Raw genomic sequence first — 24,588 nt, 5'->3', positions numbered from 1 at the left:
TTTTCAGACATTCCCTTCACATTGTGGTGGTGGTTTAATCACTAAGTTATGTCTGACTCTTGTGATCCCATGGACTGTAGCCCTCCAGGCTCCTCTGTTTATGGTATTTCCCAGGCAAGAACACTGGAATGGGTTGCCATTTCCTGCTCCAGATCTTCCTGGCTGGGGGATCAAACCCATATCTCCTGCATCACAGGCAATCTGTTGCCTTTCAGGCAGATTCTGTGTTCTTTTTAAAGAGAGAAACTTGCCAACTGACTCAGGCTGAGGTCCTGACTAATGGCATTCCTTATTCCTCGTGATTTGAATCTAGATGTTATAAAAACAGTGGTGAAGCTGCCTGTATCTGAGTCAGTATAAATGCCAAGCCTCCCTGCCTGCTGCTTCTGTACCCAAGAAGAGAATTAATCACCTATGTCTCTGCTTCAGATTCTCTAAAACTCTTTCAGCTGTATTCCCTGAGAAAATAGCAGCAAATTCGGAATCTGTCTAAACTCCATTCAATGGCACTTTCTCATGGCCTATTGGTTAATAAATCATACCTGGAGTTATTTGTTAAAAAATGATTCCCTGGTGGTCCAGTGGTTACGACTGTGCACGCCCACTGTGGGGGCCTGGGTTCGGTCCCTGGTCTGGGAACTAAGATCCTACAAGCCTCAAGGTATGGCAAAAAAAGAAAACAACTCACCACCACCAACAAAAAAGAATAAAGAATATATAGGTAAGCTTATCACTGAAAATCCATAGTTAGACAAGTGCTGTAGTTGCCCTACCATTGTCACTATTAATTAGGCCTTCTTTTACACTTGCTTGTACACAGCTGTAGCCACAGGCGTATATGGTCAGTCATGTCTGACTCTTTGTAACCCATGGACTGTAGCCCCCAGGCTCCTGTCCATGGAATTCTCTAGGCAAGGATACTGGAGTGGGTTGCCATTTCCTTCTCCAGGGGCCTTCCCAGACCCAGGGGTCGAATGCACATCTCCTGCATCTCTTGCTGGCAGGTGGATTCCTTAGCAGTGTGCCTCCTGGGAAGCCCTTGCATCCATTTGGGGGTGGGGTGCGTAAATGAAACGATAAGAACAATAAAACAGCAAAACAGTAAGATTCTGAGATGCTGTTTTTTCGTTCCCTGGAAGATGGGGAGACGTGGGAACATGAGGTTGGACGTCTGACCAGGTTGTCAGGAGGGCACGAAGGTACAGACAAGCTCTGTGTAAACACTGCACTTCCACCAAGTGTGAGGCCAGCATGCAGAACTTGGAATCGGACGAGTAGGAAACATGGCAAGTGGCTGGAGTAGGAAATGTCAGCCTGTGTCAAGTCTCAGCAACGAGGTAAGTCTCAAGGCTGGACGCACCCTTGCCCACATCCTACCACAGAGAGGACATGCCATGGGATTCAAACGAAGGGAGAGGGTTAAAGCCCTTTGTAGCACCGAGAGGCTGACAGGACAGGGTGACTGGACACAGATGACTGGACCTGGCTACAGTTTTAATTGGTGACCTTCCCCGGGCACCTCCTGAGCCACTGGGTAAGGGACAAACCTGCTAACATGTGGGAGCCTTAAATATTCTGCATCTGGCATCCTCTCTCAACATCACAGCAGGTCGTCACACACCGGGTCACTCTTTATGTCTGAAATATTCTGAAGTTTTCCGCCCCATAGAGCGGGCACACACTAAATGCTCCCTCAACACCTTTTGATTGGATAATTTCACTTTCCCTGTAAAAGCTGATCCTGATTTTAAAGAATCTGAAGGAGAGAGTAGGAGAAGTGAGGGATATTTCCCCAAGAGGGAACAGATTTCTTGGTACCTGGAGCAAAAAAATCAGGATGTTGGTCTTTGGGCACAGAGGTTCCCGGTGACTCAGCAGTATGGAATCCGTCTGCCGATGCAGAAGATGTGGGTTCAATCCCTGGTTCTGGAAGATCCCTTAAAGGAGGAAATGGCAACTCACTCCAGTATTCTTGCCTGGAGAATCCCCATGGACAGAGGAGCCTGATGGGCCACAGTCCATGGGGTTGCAAAAGAGCTGGACATGACTTAGCAACTAAGACAATTATTTTTTTAAAACAAGAAAATAGATTTCAACTTTATTAGTGAACAAAGATATTTATGTAAGTAGTCTACCCACAGAGACATCTAGAAAACTCTCTGGATGGTACAACTATCCCTCCTTCACTTGAGATTTCTGCACTGTTTTATTTTCTTACAATAAGCATGTAATGGTTTGCAGAAACAATAAATCATCTCCAGTAAGAGAATTAGTAAATCGGGCTTCCCTGATAGCTCAGTTGGTAAAGAATCTGCCTGCAATGTAGGAGACCCTGGTTCGATTCCTGGGTCAGGAAGATCCACTGGAGAAGGGATAGGCTAGCCACTCCAGTATTCCAGTCTAGAGAATTCCATCGACTGTTATAGTCCCTAGGTTCCCAAAGAGTTGGACAGGACTGAGTGACTTTCACATTTTCTTCACTTTAGTCTGTCAAAATTTGATGAAGCCTAAATATACACCTTGGTTGTAAAAGTGCCTAAAGAGATAAAACAGTTACCTGTTTTATAACAACCTATAAACCCACATAACCAGAATATTATTTGAAATGTAAAACATTCTGAAGTTTTGTAGATTATGAGATTTGATATCAAATATTTTCTAGTCTATTGACACACATACTTTTATTTTTCTTTACAACCTTATATCAGAACTATCTGATTAAAAACCAACAACAAATGTGTTTTTCAAACTCCACAGCCAGGATACCCCCTGCTGCAAAGCCTGCGGTTTGTCTACAAGATTCTTTTGCCCGAACTCAAAGATACAGTGAATTTTCTCAACAGCTATTTGCTGAGAACGTACCCCACCATGTTCATTTTGCTAGACTTGCAGGAAATCAAAGCAGAGTCTGCAGCAGAGAGGGTTTATTCGCAGAGCCACCGAGCAGGGAGATGGGAGAACAAACCTCAGACCTGCCTCCACAAAGGCAAGGGACTTGAGATTTACAGGATAACCAGTCAGGCAGCAGGGCGGCCTGAAGCGCAGGGAGTGGTGATTGGGGAAAGGTATCATGAGCCTCATTCTGCACAGGTGGAACCAGGCTTCAGATTCCCACTTCCCTTAGGTCACCCCGGGGATGCTGGCGCCCACCCAGCTTAGCTGGCTGAGCGCAGACAGATGCGGCTGACTCCAAGTCCCTGGAAAACAGCTCGGGCCAATGTCTTGTCTAGGTTCCGAGCCCCTTGGAGGACAAGCAGATCTTAAAACAACCTTGATTAGTGCTGGCAGGTGAGGTCGATTTGACTCATCACCCATGGTGTCACTGCCCCATGCTGGGGACTGGAAGGAGGTACCAGAATCTCATGCCTGCAGATGTTTGGTCTCTGGGGAGACAGGCATGTGACTGGGGAGAACTGGCTGGACAGGTCATCTCTGTAGAGGGAGGGGCAGAGGGGCTGGGGTAGGAGCCTCCCAGCCTGGAGCTGAGGAGTCAGGTAACGCTCTGGGGCCCGGGTGGGATCTCAGAGCAGAACCAGAGAAGCTGTGGTGATGGCTAAGGCTGCTGGTCCAGGAGACCCGGGCAACTCAGGAAGGGCGTTTGGGTTTCTCACGAGGACAGTTGTGGGTGCCTGTAATGAGCAGGACACAGGCAAGATAGGAGGAAGGAAGCAGAGGGACCAGAGTTGTTGGGGAGGCCAGGCCTGAGCAAGGGCAGGGCCAGGATTTGGGTAGCAGGGTTGGGACCAAAGTGCAGGCATCATGCCAGCCGGTGGGTTTGGGTGACCTGGGCACAGGTGGAGTGGGGAGTGGGCACCCACAGGGTATGCACTGGGGTTGCCCTGGCGAACGGTGACAGAGAGCCAAGCAAAGTGACTTGGAAGCCCATCAGCGCTGAGGCCAAAGGCCCCAGAAAAGGGACAAGACAGGAGTGAAAAGAGCAGATTCAAGGACTGGTCCTCAGTGTCCGCAGGGGACAGAGACCAAGCACTAATATCTGCACAGAGCAGCAATTGAGGCCACCCTGGTCACAGGAATGCGGCCTGAGTATACCCTGACAGAGGTAGGGACTCCTGGAGCATCCCTGCAGCTGGGGGTGGCCGGAGAGGCTGCGGGGAGGAGACCCCGGCCCTGTTGGGCCTCTGGCAACCCTCAGGCAGGAGGAACCTGCGTCTCCAGGCCCGTTGGGTGGGACGGCCCAAGGGGAGACAGGCCCCTACAGCCCCTGCCCTCCCTGATTTGTGGGTGACAGCATGTGTTGGGCCTTAGGCTCTGTGCTTGGAGTCGTGAGCCTCACCTTTCAGAACTGGAACCAAGTACTTATTGACAGAAAGCCCAGTCACTAGTCACTGGCCAAGTTCAGTTCCCAATGGTGCGGCCTTCAGCTCCAGGAAGCCACCATCAGCCCCTCCACCTGCAGCTTGCTTCTTCAAAACCACAAGAGACTCAGCTGTTTCCGGTCTCTGACCTTGAAACACTGTTTTAAAGGGCTCCACTGATTAGGTTAGGCCCACCTGGGACAATCCCCCTTTTGATTAAATCAATTAATTGTTACTGTTATTTTTAAATGACATCACAGGCTCTTGTCACCTCTGCCACATAAGATAATCCAGTCTCAGAAGCAACAGCCCTTGGTATTCCCAAACACGTGACTCACTGGGAATCACCTTGGACCAGCCTGTCTCGCCCGGTCCCTGGCATGTTGTACCCCATTTGAGAAAGAAAAAGAGTGAAAACGGGGCTGAATATCAAAGAAAAAGGACAGTAGACTAAAGCACTGCACGAGTCAAGAGTTCTCCAGAGAACCAGAGCCGATGGGATAGACGTACACTATAATAGGGAGCGATTTATTACAGGAACTGGCTAGCGCTCCTCGTGAAGGCTGAGAATCCTCACCTCCTGATGTCCGCAGCTGAGACTCAGGGAAGCTGGCCACCTGGTTCCAGTTTGAGCACAGAGGCCGGAGAACCAGGAGCATGGGCGGTGTCGGCCCAGTCTGAGGGCGGGATAAGAGGTCCCAGCTCAGGAGCCAGGCAGGGGCGTGAGTGCTCCCCTCCTTCACCTGGTTGTCCAACCCCCACCCCATCCACACATGTGATGTCATCACGGCAGGAGCAGGGACAGGTGGGCGTACCCAGGAGGCTCGGGATGCGGGGAGGCGGTAGGGCTTGGAAAGAAGCCTGGGGTCCCCTGTCCCGTGATGAGGAAGTTGTCCAAGGCCTGAGAGCACCGGGGGATGAGCGGGTAGTAAATTTAATTTCTTCAACATGAGGAGCCAAATCCGGATCTGTTTGTTGTATAAATGTCCACTTAACATAGCTAAGAAAATGGCCAGGGAAAGAGCTAACAGCTAACTCTGAATACTTCGCTGACATATACTTTCTATATTAATCTACACAGTAACCATCCGTTTTAGGCAACCGTGGTGGAAAAGGAAGGAAAGTATTTTTTGGAGCTTGCTGACTAAGGACAGAGCCTCCTTCTTCAGACAACTTCTCACTGACTCACTTGGATTCATTCTGTGTACTTACTCCCAACGTGGCCCCTCAAAGTCCTTACCTCTTTTTTTAAAAAATTTACTTATTTTAATTGGAGGCTAATTACAATAGTGTAGTGGTTTTTGCCATACATTGACATGAATCAGCCATGGGTGTACATGTGTCTGCCATCTTGAACCAACCTCCCGCCTCTCTTGATGGTCCTGCCTCTCACACCTTGGGGAGCTGAGCACAGCAGGAGCCATGGGAATGGTGGTGGGTGCTCCTGGGACAGGTGATCAAATCAACAGCTGGACCCGGCTTCACCCTCTGGGACCTTCCCTTGAGGGGAAGCCGTCGGCCGCCTGCCTTGCGGGGAGGCCACTAGAGCAGCCCAGGTGGTGGCGGCCGGGGGGCCGTTGGGTGGGGGTGTGGGTAGGTGGGTGTGTGCGTGGCCACCGGCAGTGCCCCCTGACCTGCCCTACCTCCTCCTCTCACAGGTGTTGGTCCCCAGTGAACACCCACCCTCTTCTGCCCCAAAGTGTCTCAGTACCCATTTCTAGGGGGCCTCGCCCCAACGGGCTCTACTGTGAGGGGCCCTGGCTCTCCTGAAAGATGTGAGAGGGAGGGAGATGGGTTGGGGGTTCACTTGACTCCCCTGTCCCTTGCGCCCTTTATGTGGCCACTGGGCCTCTGACCTGGGAGCCAGGGTCACTGCCGTTCAAGCCCACAACCCCACTGGGGCTCCCGTCTGACTCTGCACCCATCCCCCTGCCAACAGGCGTCCACCCTGGGAAAGGAAGTGCAGGCGGCGATGCCAGCAGCCACCCTGACAGGGTCTATCACTTATGGTCATGAATTAATTATTCTAAGTTAACGAATATCCTATTTTCAGAGGTTAAAAGAAACAATTCTGAGACTCTGTGATGGCAACGTTAGCACATTAGCACGAAGACTGAGACGATAATCTGAAAAAAAAGGAATGAATCACAGTTTCACATTCCTGTAACTGGTTTATTTGAAGCTTACCTGTCAACCAGAGAACAAGCCATAACAATACGAATAGTGATGAGTTCAGCTTCATAGGGAAAGACTCTAATAAGCTCAATCTTTATGCACTACTTTGGAACCAATTTACTAGATATATTAAGCAAATAACATGCAGAGCAGTATGTGGTTTCCCACTACTTGTCTTAGAAGAGGGGACAGAATATAGGTGTGTTACTTTCACTTAACGTTTACGTGTACTCTACACGAACACAGACACATACGACATACACTTGCTTATATAATCCTACGCTACTTCTGGAAACACACAACTGACACGGAGGTCACTGGTGGTCTGAGGAAGGGAGTGAGTGGTCGTGGGGCGGACATGGGAGGGAGACTTCACGAGATTTTACACTTCTTTGCTTAGAACCATATGCAATTTTTGGAAAAGACCGGGAAAGACTGAAGGCAAAAGGAGAAGGGGGTGGCAGAGGAGGAGATGGTGAGATAGCTCAGCGACTCAAGGGACTCGAATCTGAGTAAACTCCGGGAGAGAGTGAAGGACGGAGGAACCAGGCATGCTACAGTCCACTGGGTCACAAAGAGTTGGACACGACTTAAAGACGGAACAACAGTATGCAATTACTGTGTACTGAGAAATAAATTAAGATTCAAGAGCAAATGCAAAGACAAGCAGCAACACACCACTAGTGTACACTACGTTCATCAGGATCCAGGGCGTTTGGGGAAATACTCAGGGAGTGAGGGCATGGGTGGCTTACACTGTCACATAGTTTTTAAAATCTTATGAGTGGCTCTCAAGCTCGATTTCCAAACCTCGAATATGCATTTGGAAGGAAGCGAACACAGCACAGCCGGAGCTGGGTGACTTCTCTGAATGATGCCTGTGGGGCTTTCAGGCTTAGCGTTCATCCAGGCCAAGCTTAGCAGCAAAGAGCGAGGTGACGGGCTCATCCCCACTTTCCAGGGCCAGGTCGTATGCCGTCTGGCCTCTTGCATTCTTCTTCTGGACGCTGGCGTTGCATCTGCGAAGGAAAATGGGGGTGAGCTGACGGATTCCAGTCCCTGAGCCTCAGGGCCTGACTCCTCCCTGCTGCTGGGGCTCCCGGGCCCCCGTCCCAAACTTCCCCGAGAGGCCACCACGACCCAGCCCTCAAAGGCGGCTCTACCCTGAGCCCTTCTGACAGGCTCTGCGATCTCACACGTCCAATGCCAGTCCTGACAGAGGGTTCCCATAGCCTCCACAACCCACAACCAGGTGGATTCAAGGGGGGCAGCATTTTCATTGTGCTTTGAAAAGCCCTTAGTGCCTTGGGAGCCGTGGTGGGATGGTGGCCCCCATTCACTGGGTCAGCTGTTTGGGCACCAGGACCCCCTGAAATCCTCACAGACCAACAGGGGGATCACTGTGGCAGTTGGAGTGTCCCCCAGAGGCCAAGGAACGTACCCCAGTAAGGCAGCGATGCACTCCCTTCCTGCCCGGCCAAGCAGAGTTGCTTCATGAAGAGCTGTATTTTGGAGCCTGTTTGGGTGGGAAAAAATCCCTGGCTAAATCCTTGGTTAGAATCCTCGAGAGACTGGAGAGGGAGCAGGCACAACGGGGCCTTGGTTTCACCCATGACCTACTTAACTAACCCAGGAAAATCTCTTGACTCTCCCCTTTCTGCTCCTTTCCTTGGAAGATTAGCAGGGTAAGCTTTGATATCAGAGAGAAAGTTTTAAAGTGAGGAATCCCACAAGGATCTGGTTTGTAGTCAATTTATACGAATACACACTATGTTAGTATGTTTCCTGCAAGAGTTCATGGAATGTGTGGGACATGGTCTTACCCTTGGCTTGAATCCTGGTGACTGTCCTATGACAATAACCTTTCAGGGCTGAGGCTCCTATTCTTGTGTGGGGACAATGATCTTGGCTTCAGTGAGTGTGGCTTGTGTGATATGAAAACAAACACCAGCCTTAGGGCCCTGAGGGCAGGCCTGAGAGGTCAGACAGCATATTTTGCTATGTGCCAGACTCTCTCTCCACGTTGCCTGGTCAGCTTGGCCCAGTGAGGGAGCAGTGGCTGTCACAGTGGAGGAAGGGGTGGTACCTGCATTCCAGAACTCACGAAAGGCTCCTGATCAGAGGTGGCAGGAGTGATGGAAGGTGGGAGTCATGGCTGGAGACAGAAATGAGATGAGCAGCTGAAGGTCTGCATTCTCCTGGCCCCTGGTCCTTCCCTCAACACGACCACCCCGTCCCCTGCACGTGCAGATGTATCTGCAGCCATAAACGTATCCCAGTGGAGAAAAAGTTTGGTGGCCTCTTTTCTGAAGATGATACATGGTGAGAACCAGGTCAGCAACTCCCATGCCCAGAGGGAAGCCTTCCACTTGTCCCAGCCTGAGAGTAGCTTCACTGACTCGCAAAGCCCCCTGTCATTTGATAAGCTCCTGCTATATACACAGAATTCCCACCCACCTAGCCCATTTCCCATTCGCAAACCTGAATGGATGATAAAGGATTGTGCACATCTGAGAAAAACTGGCAGCATCAAAGAGAAAAAACCGAGACACACAAACATAAAAAAATTTAAAATGACTGAAGACAACATAAAACAAAAACAGAGGCTTTGAAGAAGAAGCAATCAGAACCAAAAGGCACTCTTAGAAAGTAAACTTCCAGATGTTCAAGTTGGATTTAGAAAAGGCAGAGGAGCCAGAGATCAAATTGCCAACACCCGATGGATCATAGAAAAAGCAAGCAAGCTCCAGAAAAACATCTACTTCTGCTCTATTGACTATGCCAAAGCCTTTGACTGTGTGGATCACAACAAACTGTGGAAAATTCTTAAAGAGATGGGAATACCAGACCACCTTACCTGCCTCCTGAGAAATCTGTATGCAGGTCAAGAAGCAACAGTTAGAACTGGACATGGAACAACAGCTGCTGCTGCTGCTGCTAAATCACTTCAGTCATGTCCAACTCTGTGCGACCCCATAGACAGCAGCCCACCAGGATCCCCCACCCCTGGGATTCTCCAGGCAAGAACATTGGAGTGGGTTGCCATTTCCTTCTCCAATGCGTGAAAATGAAAAGTGAACGTGAAGTTGCTCAGTCGTGTCTGACTCTTAGCGACAAAATGGACTGCAGCCCACCAGGCTCCTCCATCCATGGGATTTTCTAGGCAAGAGTACTGCAGTGGGTTGCCATTGCCTTCTCCTGGAACAACAGACTGGTTCCAAATAGGGAAAGGAGTATGTCAGGGTTGTATACTGTCACCCTGCTTATTTAACTTATATCCAGGGTATATGAGAAACGCTGGGCTGGATGAAGCACAAGCTGGAATCGAGATTGCCGGGAGAAGTATCAATAACCTCAGATATGCAGATGACACCACCCTTATGGCAGAAAACAAAGAAGAACTAAAGAGCCTCCTGATGAAAGTGAAAGAGGAGACTTAAAAAGTTAAAAAGTGAAAATATTAAAACTCAACATTCAGAAAACAAAGATCATGGCATCTGGTCCCATCACTTCATGGCAAATAGATGGGAAACAATGGAAACAGTGACAGATTTTATTTTCTTGGGCTCCAAAATCACTGCAGACGGTGACTGCAGCCATGAAATTAAAAGATGCTTGCTCCTTGGAAGAAAAGCTATGACCAACCTAGACAGCATATTAAAAAGCAGAGACATTACTTTGCCAACATAGGTTCATCTAGTCAAAGTTATGGTTTTTCCAGTAATCATGTATGCATGTAAAAGTTGGACCATAAAGAAAGCTGACCGCCAAAGAATTGATTCTTTTGAACTATGGTGCTGGAGAAGACTCTTAAGAGTCCCTTGGACTGCATAGAGAGCCACCCAATCAATCCTAAAGGAAATGAGTCCTGAATATCCATTAGAAGGACTGATGCTGAAGCTGAAACCCTAATACGTTTGCCACCTGATATTAAGAACTGACTTATTAGAAAAGACCGTGATGCTGGGAAAGATTGAAGGCAGGAGAAGACAGGGATGCCAGAGGATGAGATGATTGGATGGCATCACTGACTGTATGGACATGAGTTTGAGCAAGTTCCGTGAGTTGGTGATGGACTGGGAAGCCTGGCATGCTGCAGTCCATGGGGTCACAAAGAATTGGACACAACTGAGCAACTGAACTGAACTGAATTGAGAAAGTAAAAAAGCTGACTGTTGAAATAAAGAGTAGTTAGCAAGAGAGCCAAGAAAACCTCTTTAAACAGAGAGAAAAAGGGAGATGAAAAATATGGGGAAATAAATTTAAAAAGACAGATAGAGGGGGTCAATTCAAGAGGCCCACCATTAACTCATAAGAATTTTAGAAAGAGAGATTAAAAAAAATAGAAGAAACTTCCCCTGAAAAGACACATGACTTTTCAGACTGAAAGGGCCACCTGGATGAATGAACAACAGTACATCAAAAAAAATACCCATATGAAATCTCAGAACATCAGTGGTAAATGCTTCCAGGAGGAACAAACAGGTCACAATAAGGAAGAATTCGCTGTAGCATTTGCATGGGCTATGCTGGATGCTAGAAATAATCAGAACAAGGCTTACTAAGACTTGAGGAAAAATCATTTTGAATACAGAAATTAATATCAAGATATTAATCAAGAGTGAAGACAAAAGAAAGTCATTCTTGACATTCAAGGACTCAAAAGTTTTTTCTACATACCCTTTCTGAAGAGGTTACCTAAGCCCACACTCCAGCCTGACAAGGGTCAAAACCAAGAAATAAGGAAGAGTGAAGAGTAACTATAGGTGGATTCCAGTGAAAAGAAATGCCATGATGACCACTGTTCTGCAGGGCCAGAGAGCTGCCACACAAAATCTGACTAATAAGTATACTCTAAGAAGAAAGCCTCTAAGAGGAAAAGCACTGAAAATGTAAGGAACAAGGTAAGATTACAGATGTGGTAAATGTGTGTTCTCTTTCAAATCAGAAAAAAACAAAGGCAATCAGAAAGTCCAGAGGAATCAAAGATACATAAAACATGAACAACTTAGTCATGGATTGTGAAAAAAAAAAAATGTGGCCTGATTTTGAATAATTTATGGTGTGTAAGGAGAATCCATTTGACATTTCTGGTAAGGAAATTTTATTTCACTGGCGTAAATGTTGTTGTTTTCTTGAACCAACAAACAATAAAATGTAATCAGAATATAGCAATGAATGATATTTATGTAGCTATTATAATGCAATTACTCTCCATACTTTTCAACCATTGGAATCAACCTATGGATGAAGAATGAACATCTTAGTTATGTTAACACAAGTAAACATAACTGTGATTCGTGCTGTGTAATTATTGACTAACAGAAGTTGTGGGAAGGAAGGGGAAGGAAGGACAGAAGTGAAGATATAGAGCACTAATACATACTTGGCAGAAAGTGAAGAGGAGGCTTTCATCAAAAGCCTCTTGATGAAAGTGAAAGAGGAGAGTGAAAAAGTTGGCTTAAAGCTCAACATTCAGAAAATGAAGATCATGGCATCTGGTCCCATCACTTCATGGGAAATAGATGGGGAAACAGTGGAAACAGTGTCAGAGTTTATTTCTGGGGGCTCCAAAATCACTGCAGATGGTGATTACAGCCATGAAATTAAAAGACGCTTACTCCTTGGAAGGACAGTTATGACCAACCTAGATAACATATTGAAAAGCAGAGACATTACTTTTGCAACAAAGGTCCGTCTAGTTAAGGCTATGGTTTTTCCAGTGGTCACGTATGGATGTGAGAGTTGGACTGTGAAGAAAGCCGAGCGCCAAAGAATTGATGCTTTTGAACCAGTCCATTGTAAAGGAGATCAGTCCTCGGTGTTCTTTGGAAGGAATGATGCTAAAGCTGAAACTCCAGTACTTTGGCCACCTCATGTGAAGAGTTGACTCATTGGAAAAGACCCTGATGCTGGGAGGGATTGGGGGCAGGAGGAGAAGGGGACGACAGAGGATGAGATGGCTGGATGGCATCACCGACTTGATGGACATGAGTTTGAGTGAACTCCAGGAGTTGGTGAGGGACAGGGAGGCCTGGCGTGCTGCGATTCATGGGGTCGAAAAGAGTCAGACATGACTGAGCGATTGAACTGAACTGAACTGAACGTACTTGTACACACTTCTCAGTACACACGGGTCAGTCAAGTGATATCACTGAAAGATGATAATCAATGTAGAGGAGTTGAGGACTATCACTGTTATTTTCACAGTAATTAGTAAAGAACCAAAAACAGTAACAGAATGATCAAAACGTGATGGTGGGGTCAGCAAGTGTAATCACCATTTATCACAGCAGGAGTCAACAGATGCTATCTGAGCATGCTAGATCAGGAAGGACCAGTTTAAGTATACTGTTTAGTGACAGAGATATAGCTGACTCCCAGGAGAACTTTAAAATATTTACATTAGTTGTCCTTGAAGACAGAACTGCAGATGAAGAGGTAAAGGTAGCCGAGGCCTGCCAAGCTCTTTCACAGGATGTGGTTTTCTTCAGTCAGGTCCACATCTTATTCTGATACAATTGAAAAGTTACTTGGTGTGTATGAATTGTTTTCAGCAATCATACACAGTTTAAGAAATCTTTCTGCCAGCCCAGTCATAAATAAGACAGTGTCACTAGGACAGGTCCAGAAATGATGAAACTGGTAAACAAACCTCCCACGCCGCTCTGTACCTAAGCAAGCCTGTCCCAGACTAACTCTAGGAGCCTCTGCTCTGGTCCTGGGGGTGCCTCTCCTGACCACACCATGCTCAACTCTCTTACCTGGCTTTATTTTCCTTGCAGCACTTAGCATTCTCTGCAATGATTCATTCATCTGCTTACTTGTTTATTGTCTGTCTCCTCCACTACACTCTGAGCTCCATGAGGGCGGGGTCTGTCTCCATCACTGCTGTATGTCCACTGCCTAGAATGCGACCAGCACACAGTAGGTGCTCAGAAACCACTAGTGAAATGAATACACCAATGAAGAGAATGAACAGACAAACTTGGGGAAGGAGTGTTGCCTCCTAGACCCACATGACTTGCAAGAATTGCAGGTAAACATGTCTATGAATCTCTGCCTCCAACGGTGGGTATGGGGAAGCCCCTGCCTGATTCTGGCTCCAGAGTCGGAACTGTCCAGGTGATGACTTTCCATTTTCCAGAAAGTGAGAAACTTAGCACTTTCAACTGGTTTTTGCTACAGCAGAACTCTCAGTACCAAGCCACCCCAGTGGTTTCAGGTCTCATCTAATTTTAGATCTTAGCATTCATGTATGTTCCATTCCGCCAGCTTACCTGGCCAAGGACCCTGCTGCTACTGCTGCTAAGTCGCGTCAGTCGTATCCGACTCTGTGCGATCCCATAGACGGCAGCCCACCAGGCTCCCCCGTCCCTGGGATTCTCCAGGCAAGAACACTGGAGTGGGTTGCCATTTCCTTCTCCAATGCATGAAAATGAAAAGTGAAAGTGAAGTCGCTTAGTTGTGTCCGACTCTTAGTGACCCCGTGGACTGCAGCCCACCAGGCTCCTCCGTCCATGGGATTTTCCAGGCAAGAGTACTGGAGTGGGGTGCCACTGCCTTCTCCAGCCAAGGACCCTGGTCCCAGGTAAATCGGTGGTGTGATTGGCTAGTTCCTCTTCATCTTTCTCCAGAGGCAGGAAGTGAGAATGGCTGTGTGCCTTACATCTGAATTCCCATGGCTTTCCAAAGATCTGCCTTTGGGTTGAGGCATACAGTAGCTCCTGGCAACTAAGATTTGGGGATCAGCCTTCATATTGCTGTTGGTGGTGGTGGTGATATTATTATTTGTTTGAGCAGATCAACATCACTGACCTGTGAGGCATGGGGAAAATCCCATGTCGAACAGCACCGTGAGGCCATTTCCTTACTGAGGGCCACGCTGGGCCGTCTCTTAACATCTCAGTGTTTGTAAGAATGGGCTTTGATCCCTGCTACTCAAATGGTGGCACCTGGACCACTGGCCTCTCCTGAAAGCTTGTTAGACATGCAGGATCTCATCCCTGGCTACACCCAGATCTACAGAATGTGCATTTTAACAAGATCCTTGGGTGATTCATACACATGTTACAGTATAAGAAGCACTTATGAAGTTCATCTTCTTAGAGCTTGGGGCATTAATAAAATACACATGCCCTTTCCTTAATGTGAAAATGTGGAGCTGGGAGGGCTTGGCAACATCTCTTAACAGCAACAGAAGAATTCAGAACTTAAACCCAGTCCTAATACCTTTTTGGGCTATTCTCCCTGGCCCTTCTCATCCCCGTCTTATGCACTGACCATCATTGAGCAGTTGACACTTTCCACTCAAATCCTGACAACCCACCTTTTCATTACCACAGCATCGTGACTGCTACCACGAGTCCAATCATTAGGCTCCTCACGGGCACCTCAAAACACTCATTTCATCTTCCACTAACTCTATGACTTGAGCACAATCACCCCCATTTGACAGATGAGAAGAATACGCTCATTTTCTCCACATTTTGCTCTCTCCTGCCTCCAAACTGTTCTGTCACCCCAACCGTTAGCAAAATTCCCAGGGGTCACCTTCAAAGTGTACGTTTCTCATGAGGTCTTTCAGGTCACATCTCCTGGGCTCTAAGACACTTGAATTCTTTGTCTACTCCGCACACGTGTGGGTGGCTCCTGGTGCCCTTAAAGGTGCCAGGGCCACCAGGTCACGTGTGACACAGTGCTTGTTCCTCTCTTGGGGAGCTGAGACCACCCAGGTACAAATTCAGGGTGAGGGGTGTACAGCATGCTGGGAGCCTGACCACGGAGGTCTCGGTAACACCAGCCTCCTCGTCCTTCATCCTTCCCGCCTCCCTGGTGGTAGAAGGTTTACCTGTCACTTCACACCCTTGGGTTCTGGGGGGGCTTCATCACACATTTCCCATTTGAACTTATTTAGTCACAGGATCAGAGCATCTCCCAAGTAGACTCCTGACCTCCTGCCTTCAGAGTTCTCCCCAGACTGAGAGCAGAGGGTGTTCAGTTTATTGAATGAAGGTGGTGTGGGGGTGAGGGGGGCCGGGTTGCTGATGGCTACATCTTCCAGATTAGTAATTAATACTTCCTGAGTAACCACAGTCCATTTGGGAAAATGATAAATCTTCATTGTATACTCTGCTCCTCAGACTGACTCCAACACAGCAAGGGCATGAGATGGAACACACCCTCATGTCAGAACATCAAGCTGTGAGTTTGTTCCTCTGAGTATCTAGTCGTCGTCATATCAGACCTTCCAGAACACGGTTTTGCACAGCAAGTACACCATGGTACTCTGTAAATTTGTATCATAAAGACACTTTTCTACCAATGTATAGCAATGCAAACTGTTTACCCCGATCTAGGTATCTCCGTGAATCAAGGTACACTCTCTGTGCGTAAATCCTGAATTATCTAACAATACATCTCCACAGTGAACCTCTAAGTACACTGATAGCTGCATTTGCCTCACCTGCCTCCTGGGGCAGAGCTCAGAGGCGCAAAGTTTGAAACTGTTCACAGTTTGAAACTGTGAAGAAGCCCAGCTGCCGCCCAAAAGCAAACCGCGTCTCCATGTCCCTCTCCTCGTAAGGCCTTCCAGTTGTGCTTTTAAAGTTTGCTGGTAAGAGGTATCAGCTTTGGTGGAGGATGTGTATTACTCCTTGGCCATCCACTTTCTCTCCAGGAAATGGTGAAGGACAGGGAAGCCTGGTGTGCTGCAGTCCATGGGGTCGCAAAAAGTTGGACACGACTGAACGACTAAGCGACTGAACAAGATCCCCATTCTGCTGAGTATGTTTATTCTGGTAAGAAAGACACAAACTGGGGAGCCAGAAATCCTAGGAAGGGGCTTTCTACTGCCTGCCAGGGTGCTTAACAGGGGTTACTTCTGTAGAGACTACCCTGGGTGACCTCTCTCCATCAGCTTCACCAGCTTGGGGTGTGAAAGAGCATGTGAGTCCTTGTTTGCAAAGGGCCTCTTCTCTAAGAAAGTCAGATCTCTGAGGGGCTTGTGCCTAAAGATCTCAGCGGAGCCTTGAGCTCATGTGCTGGATCCAGCTGAGAGACGGAAGCCGGGAGGACTCAGGCCCAAACATTTCAAACTAGCAAATACTAACCAGTCCTAGCAGAATTGGCTCTCGGTGGAAAAATCTGCTTTCTGAACCCCATCCTACATGACCCATAAACTGTTAACAGTAACCAAGACAACACAGGGGGATGTGAAAAAGTACTGTTACACACACTCAGCCAGACCATACAGCCACGAGCTAGACTTAGTAGAAACGCAAGGAGATCACCCATGGGTAAGATGTCAGTTTACAGAATGACAATAAAGCAAGAATGGGAACTGAGGACACCAAAGAGAAACAGGTCATCTGTTCCATGTCCAGAGAAGTTTTATCCTCTTAGCTGATCTTCATAAAGCCAGGATTCATCACACTTAAGCACTGATTCAAAACATGCTTGAGAGATTTTTGTAAATCTCTCAAACCAAAAATATTATTCTTAGACGCAATTTAAAAATCCTTGTCTTGGACTACTGTGGTGATACAGTGGAGGAGAATCTGCCTGCCAATGTAGGAGACACAGGCTGGATTCCTGGTCCGGGAAGATCCCACATGCCGCGGGGCAACTAAGCCGTGTGCCACAACTACTGAGCTCCCGTGCCTAGAGCCTGTGCTCCCCAACAAGAGAGGCCGCCACGTGATGAGCCAACACACCGCCACGAAGAGTAACTCCCACTCGCCAGAACTACAGAAAGCCTGCACAGCAACGAAGACTCACTGCAACCCCCAAAAAAAGTCCTTGTCGGAATTATACAAATATAAAGTATACCTTAACACAAACCACAGTGGCATTATTTCTATTAATAATGATAATGTAAGTGTAGGTAAATGACGAAACTTACAAGATATGATGCATGAGAGCAGTAAGAAAACCTGAGAAAGTAAATTCCAGGCATCAAATGCATTCACCCACATCCCAGACATTCTGCTATAAAGTGAAACTAAAAAGGGGTCCTGTCTACTGACATGGGGTCCTACTGGGCAGAAACCTTTGAAAACACACATAGAAAAATTAAGGGATTTTGAATAAAAATGCTAGAGGACACTTTGAAACAGAGGAAGGCAGAAGTGAAGCTATTGAATTTTCATCCCCTGTGCTCCTTGCCATCCTCAGAGGCATAGTTCATAGAGGGAAACCACCTGGTCTCAGCAATAGTGAGGGAGGCCAAGTGGCTGACCTGTGATCAGGGCAGTGGGATATGAGCTGTTAACAGCAAGGCCCTGGACTCAAAACACCATCCACCCCAGTTTCCAAAGTGATTCGCAAGTCAACAAAAGAGTCACCAGGCCAGGTGGCTCGAGAGGCAGGTAAGTAACCATCCCATGTCTCCGAGTGTCTCTTTGTCCTGCTTCTTGGCTGGGGACACCGAGGCACCAGGAGATATGGTGGTCAACTGAGCTTCCTTCCAGTGCTGCTAGTATCTGGAGATGCCAGGACAAGGTTTTCTTTCTGCAGTAACTTCACGGGTACATTTCCATGGGGAACACTCTTACCATTTCAGATCATGACGAAAGCAGGGCTTAGCACCTAAGGACTAAGGATTTGTGGCTCCACAGATATAAATAAATTTATGAGCTAACAAACTGGATCATCATTTATAAAAGCCATCAAAAGATGATCCAATGATCTGTTTAAAAACCTTTGTTTTACCTAGTTGGGAAAACAGACAACAGTCAAGTCTCTCATTCAGGCCAGAATGGGTTGAAATGGTCCTTAAGTGATTCAGGTTGAATGGGGTGGGCGTGTAGACTGACAGTGGAGCCCCACCAGGCCCCGGCTGGCTGTGACCTCACCCAGCGCTCTCCCCTCTTCGCGGCTCACTTACGGGCCCCACTGCTGGTCCACGTCCGCTCCTCTCTGCACGAGAACCGGGATGGCTTCGTGGTGTTGGTTCATGGCCGCCAGGCTCAGGACAGGCCGGTCCTGGTTGTCACTGCAGTTGGGGTCGGCTCCCTGCCGCATGGGGAAAGGGACAAACTCGCACAAGAGCCTGTGTTCCGTGGCACCCGCTTGCCCTCCTAGTAACAAGTCCCTGGCAGAAGTAAACTGCTTAATTCAGGAGAGAGGAGAAGCAGGCAGCCCAGGACCAGCTCTGAAGACAGAGCTGTCGCGTCACATGGGTGATGGACTTGAGTTCCTGTCCCCCACCACCCCCAACCCAGTAGGAGGCCCCCAGAGGGACCACTTTGCTTCTTCAGGAGACAGGAAGCTCGCACAGAGTCACAGACCATGGGTTCTATCCCCCGGCCTGCAAGTTATTTGGGTTCCTTTGCACTTTTCTGCCTATTTTTTTTGCTATAAAAATTAGCAACAGGTAACAGTGTGAAGTGTGTGTGTTTTTTTTTTAATGTGGATCATTTTTTTAAAGACTTTATTGAATTCATTACAATATTGCTTCTGTTTTACTTCTTGGATTTTGGGTCACAGGCACGTGGGATCTTAGCTCCCCCACCAGGGATGGAACCTGCACCCCCTGCACTGGAACCCAAAGTCTTAACCACTGGACCACCGGGGAAGTCCCTACTGTGCAGGTTTTGACTAGCACTGGGCCCGCTGCCTGGACAGTTTCTGATTAATCGGCTCTGTGAGTGTGCCCGAGATGGGGCGGAAGGCCGGCTGTCCTCACCTCATCCAGCAGCTGCTCCATCACAGATGCTCTTCCCTCCCCTGCGGGTCCGACCTCCTTCAGCAGAAGCCTGTCTTCAGGCTGCAGGAGCACACAAGCTGGTCATTTGTGCGGCCGCAGAATATTTTTACTGGCAAGTCCCACTGGGCCAGCTCAACCCTCAGGTCAAATGTCTCCTCTCTGGGTTACATTCTGGGCCTCTAAGACAGGTAAGCGTGAGCATGTGTGTGTGTGCGTACGTGTGTGTGATGCATATGTGTAGGTGTTGGGAGCTGAGTTAGGCATTACTGACAAAATGGAGGCACGGCCCCTGGCCCCCTCTCCTCATTCCGCAGGCACAGACCCAGGATTAAGTAGTTAGGCCTTGTAATTCTGACTTGTCTTTTCCTCTCCTCAGCTGAGTTGACTGAAAAGGAATATTAAGGTGCTTATTGTTCTTGAGAGGAACATGAGAAGGCACAAAAACGTCTGCAGCTGTGCTCATAAAATAATTCATAAAGTTAATCATTGACATTTGCTCAAGGCCTTTTACAAAGGAGTGTTCCAGGATGAGCACATAGGCCGCAGCTTGAGGCCATGTGTGGGATTGCTATCTGAAGCCTATTTGTGAGGAGAATGTTTATGGAAAAGGAGTTTACTGAATTTAGGGCTTAGAAATAATTAAAACAGTTAGAAGTTAAAGATTTAAGGAATGTTGTAAAGTTAGCATATTTTACTATAGCTTATAGAAGTTAGGAATTTTTAGATACACTATAGCTAGAACGGAGAAGGCAATGGCACCCCACTCCAGTACTCTTGCCTGGAAAATCCCATGGACAGAGGAGCCTGATAGGCTGCAGTCCATGGGGTCACTAGGAGTTGGATACGGCTGAGCGACTTCACTTTCACTTTTCACTTTCATGCATTGGAGAAGGAAATGGCAACCCACTCCAGTATTCTTGCCTGGAGAATGCCAGGGACGGCGGAGCCTGATGGGCTGCTGTCTATGGGGTCACACAGAGTTGGACACGACTGAAGCGACTTAGCAGCAGCAGCAGCATAGCTAGAAGCCTTTTTAAGATGTAGTGAGCTCAGGATGTTAGGGGCAAACAGGATTTAGGAAGATAAGTAGTAAACAGGAATGTAGCATGAGTTACAATGTAATCACAACTATAGAACACATTAGAGGAGGTAGATAATAGATGATAGGGCTGATTCCCGAGAGAATCACTGAAGCAGGAACTCTGAAGAGCAACAACGATTTATGGAGAAAATAAATCTGGGTCAGTGGAAACTGAAAATATCAAACCTCTGACCTAATGTTTTTGTAAAAGTATAAAAGAGAATCTTAAACTTGAAATAAACAGGCAGTCCAAGAAAACTGAGAGGCTGTCTCATTCGCCGACACTGTTCACCTCTTCAAGTTGAATCCCTGGCTGCTGGAGCTGGACTCCGGCATGTAGGGGTGTGTATGTGTGTGCGTGCGTGCATATGCAGGCGTGTGTGTGTGGTGTGTATGTGGTGTGTAGGAGGAATGCATGTGTGGTATGTAGGATCCTCAATGGCCAGCAGCACAAGTAAACACATCTAAAGTAAGCCCAGCCGGTCTCTGATGTCTTGCCTGGGGGAAGGACTCCACATAGACACTCGTTTGTGCTACTAAGGACAGGGATGCAATGAGAAACCTCACAAAAAAACCCCAGAAACCCCACACTAGTTTTATCATCAGTGTTTCTAGGAAAAGCAACCAGGTGAACCCTGACGTTGACTCTGCATGGTTTATGTAGTGTCCGTTGCTCAGGTGGGTCTGGCTGTAGCCCGCCAGGCTCCTCTGTCCATGGGATTCCCCAGGTAAGAATACTGGAGTGTGTTGCCATTTCCTTCTCCAGGGGATCACCTAGGGATCGAACCTGGGTCTCCTACATTGCAGGCAGATTCTTTACCGTGTGAACTTATACTTTATAAGGTGTTTGAAATCAGCCTGAATGTGAGCACCCGCCTGCGGAGAACTCCTGCTGCAGGCTGGGTGCTGGAGTGTGAGCCGGAGAGGCCCGGGGCTTGATGTGACTGAGGATGGAGGAAGAACCAACGCTGTCCGTATCCACCTGCATCTTAGGCGGGGACCCTGGCTCTGGGCTCGTGGCTAAGTACCTCTGTTCCCCTTGCCACAGCCAAAGACATCCAGCCAAAGGGCAGGATGGTGGGTGAGCAAGGGCACCCGTGTCTCTTTCTCTCTCCAAAGCTCCCCTTAAAACTATTCAGGGCCCATATTTGTGAAAAACTATACTCAAACAGCTGTGGGAAACCTGGAAAAGGTACTGTCCGTGGATCAGAAATGGTGAGGAATTCCAGAGGGAGAAAATAGATGGAATCAGACGCATCAGGAATCGAAGCCAAGAAGAAAAGCAAAGTGTGGACCCCAGTAGTGTAAGTGGGTTCTCCCCAGGGAGCCCAGAAGGCGGGAGGGCACTGGGTGTGGCTGAATCCACAGTGCGTTATGAAAGGGCTTCAGGGTGAAAGTGGGGATGGCTAGCGCCCCCTGTCTCCAGAGAAGGGTATAGTAGGGTGGAGGTTTCTCCTGCTGCTTGAACCCAATGCTGTTTCCCAGATGGTTCATGATTTGCCTAACAGAGGCTTCTACTGGGAACATGGGGCCCAAGCAAGTGAAGGGCAGAGCCCAGGTCTCTATGATGGACAAAGGAAGGGGATGGAGGGCCAGGAAGGAATGGAAAACACCACAGCACTCACACCACCACATTGCCCACCAGGGGAGAAGCCTTCCCAGGCCAGGCACTTCAGGAACCCTCTGCCGACATGGACCTCGGGCCCACACCTAGCCAGGCACCCAGGCTGGGCTCCCGTGCTGATCAAACCAGCCCTTCATTTGTCAACGTGACCTGACATCCAAGGGTCAGCACGTGTTTAAGACAAACCAAAAAAAAAAAAAGAGAGAGAGAAAGATAAGCAGATGGAATTGATTCTAGAGAAAAAAAGAGAGGTGGTTCAGGAGACTGGAAAGAACTGTAAAATAATTTCAGTGAATAATCTTGAGAGATTTTATAGGGTATTACCTCCATAAGATGGAAACATAGTGTAAAAAAAAAAGGAAACAGAAAATGAAAAAGTATTCTTCCATTTAAAAAAAATCTCAAAATGGGGTGGCAGGTGGGAGATGGTAGGGAGGTGGTGTGTATACCTGTGGCTGATTCATGTTGATGTATGGCACAAACCACCACAACGCTGGAGACCAACTATCCTCCAATTAAAAATGAATAAATCTGTAAAAATCTCAAAACAAAACACTAGACGCACAGGCTGAAGCATCAAGGAGCACACGTACCGAAAGCTGCTGCTTCTTCTCTTGAAAGGGTTTGGTCTTGAAATTCTTGGTCCTGGTGACTTTCTCCTCAGTGTCAAGAGCACCCTGGCTGTAGTCGCTCACTGGAATGACAGGAGTCCAGGACCAAGTGACGCCCCCTGCCACCTCCCTTGTGGAACAGCCACTCTCCCTCCCCGCGTGCCCCCTTGGAAGTCAGGAGGAGGAAAAGGCTTTTATAGAAATTTCTATTTGATGAAACCTGGCAGAAAGGACTCTTGGGGCTGGCCCTCTGAGTCCAGAACTAGAGGATGGATGAGAAGGAGGGGAAAAAAAGAAGCTACAGTTTTCAGACCCCAAACTGTACCCCCTGCCCCAATCTATCTGCAAAGGTCTCACACTTGACTTCTGGGAGGCCAGAGGAGGTAACACGGCCTGAAGGTGAAAGCGCTGGCCGGGTGTGGCTGGCCAGCAAATGGTAAGCACTTCTCTGCCATCCTTGTGGAGTCACTGTGTGTGTTTGGTCCACTGTCCTTTTTTATTCTCATTAAAAAAATTTTTTTTGATGGGCACCGTTTTTAAAGTCTTTGTTGAATTTGTTACAACACTGTGGCCTCTGTTCTATGCTTTGGTTTTCTGGCTTCGAGGCACATAGGATCTTAGCTTCTCGACCAGGGATCGAACCCTTAGCGCCTGCACTGGAAGAAGTCGTAACCACCGGGACCACCAGGGAAGTCTCCTGGTTTTTCTTTTTTTAATTATTATTTTTCTTCCAGTTTTGTTGAGATGTAATTGACATCCAGCACTGCCTAACTTTCAGGTGTGCAGCATGATGACTTACGCCATGAAATAGTGATCACAAGAAGCTTGGTGGACAGTGTCATCTCGTACAGAAACAAAACTAAAGAGGTAGGCAAAATACTGTTCCTCGTGATGAGAACTCATAGGATTTGTCCTCTTAACAATGTCCATATTTAATGGGTCAATGTTTTAACAGTCCCAGAAAGGGGACAACTCACCCAAGCTGGACCCGCTGCCGAATAGCCCGTTCCCGCCCTCAGTGATGCTGCTCAGGAAGTGGTCGCTGAAATTCATCGCCTTGTTCAGGTAAAAGTTCTGGCCAATGAAAAAATTCACGCACAGTGAATGACGCCACGTCCCAGCACAAAGAACGGTCTCCCTGCTCACCTGCCCCTGTCTCTGTTAATGATGGATGGTCAAGCCTGAAGCCTGGCCATCCTGGACATCTCCCTGACCTTACCGTGTTGCTTTGTCCATTCTGCCTCTTAAACGCCGCCTCGGTCTGGCCCCTGCTCTCTCACGAGGAACATGGCAACAGCCTCCAAATGGGTTCCTGCCAGCCCACTTTCCCTCAGCTGCCCCAGCCCCTCTATACAACGTGTATGTAACTGTGCCCTCCCAAGTCTTGGAATTAGGTCGGCCTGACGGGCAGGCTCAGGCTGCAGAGCTTGAATCCTGGTGCTGTCACTTACTACCTTAGGAACCTTGAGCCTCAGTTTCCTCATCTGTAAAGTGGAAATATTATGACCAGAAGGTAAAATGAGGTTACGTGGATGTCTATAAAATCAGGATGGGTGGACAAAGGCCAGACCTGGAATTCCGATCCACCTGGACCACTCACACAGCGTGGCATCCTGCCCACCCCACCATGGGGCCACCCACTACTTCTTGAGCACAGAACACACAGGCTAAGAAGAAACATACTGTGAACCTGGGGACACTTGTCCCACTTCTACATGATGGACACACACTGTAGATGCTCTTGGCGGCTGCCCAGTTCCCCTAAACCCATCAGCTACCATCCCAGCTGCTACACTGGCTGCTAACAACTCATGGCTGACCCCTGTCCCCAGCTGTCCTCAGTAGGTGGGTGCTGACTTGCCCTAGTGGTTATGCCCCTCCCCCCACCTCAATTGGGTGCAAAGGTGGTGTGATTCACATGCCAGAGCTCCTGGTGGATCAGGCTAGAGCCCTTGTCATTCAGCCTCCCACCACCCACACCCCCTCGAACCCTACCTCCTGCATTCCTCAGTCCCATTCTCCTAAGCACCTCCCAGCCTAAGTTCCGCTGCAGCCACACAACAGAAATCATA

At 48.1% G+C, this 24,588-nt stretch overlaps 1 protein-coding gene and 1 long non-coding RNA gene across 13 annotated transcripts in view; one reads left to right on the top strand and one right to left on the bottom strand.

Moving 5' to 3' along the window:
- Nucleotides 1-6,467: 6,467 nt before the first annotated feature.
- The window catches only part of DZANK1 (double zinc ribbon and ankyrin repeat domains 1), a 52,642-nt gene continuing 34,521 nt past the window's right edge, over nt 6,468-24,588 (bottom strand). For 4 of the 12 annotated variants that reach the window (XM_027559629.1, XM_027559628.1, XM_027559636.1 and 1 more), the window contains 7 exons: nt 23,494-23,590; nt 22,499-22,599; nt 19,180-19,260; nt 18,379-18,506; nt 8,596-8,646; nt 7,933-8,007; nt 6,468-7,510 (listed from right to left, as the gene is read on the bottom strand). In XM_027559629.1, coding sequence (XP_027415430.1) covers nt 7,387-7,510; nt 7,933-8,007; nt 8,596-8,646; nt 18,379-18,506; nt 19,180-19,260; nt 22,499-22,599; nt 23,494-23,590 — 657 coding nt within the window. In that variant the 3' untranslated portion in view covers nt 6,468-7,386. Of the gene's footprint in view, nt 7,511-7,932; nt 8,008-8,577; nt 8,647-12,531; nt 13,398-18,378; nt 18,507-19,179; nt 19,261-22,498; nt 22,600-23,493; nt 23,591-24,588 lie in introns of those variants that run through there. The other 8 variants (XM_027559632.1, XM_027559631.1, XM_027559639.1 and 5 more) reach the window with 5 other exon arrangements.
- On the top strand, nt 16,204-17,332 carry LOC113903481. The gene is made up of 2 exons (XR_003514138.1): nt 16,204-16,291; nt 16,996-17,332. It is a non-coding gene; the product is annotated as an uncharacterized LOC113903481 (long non-coding RNA).

This window comes from Bos indicus x Bos taurus, chromosome 13, assembly GCF_003369695.1.
Source record: "Bos indicus x Bos taurus breed Angus x Brahman F1 hybrid chromosome 13, Bos_hybrid_MaternalHap_v2.0, whole genome shotgun sequence".
Classification (NCBI taxonomy): Eukaryota; Metazoa; Chordata; class Mammalia; order Artiodactyla; family Bovidae; genus Bos; species Bos indicus x Bos taurus.
This window is presented reverse-complemented; position numbering and strand designations above follow the sequence as displayed.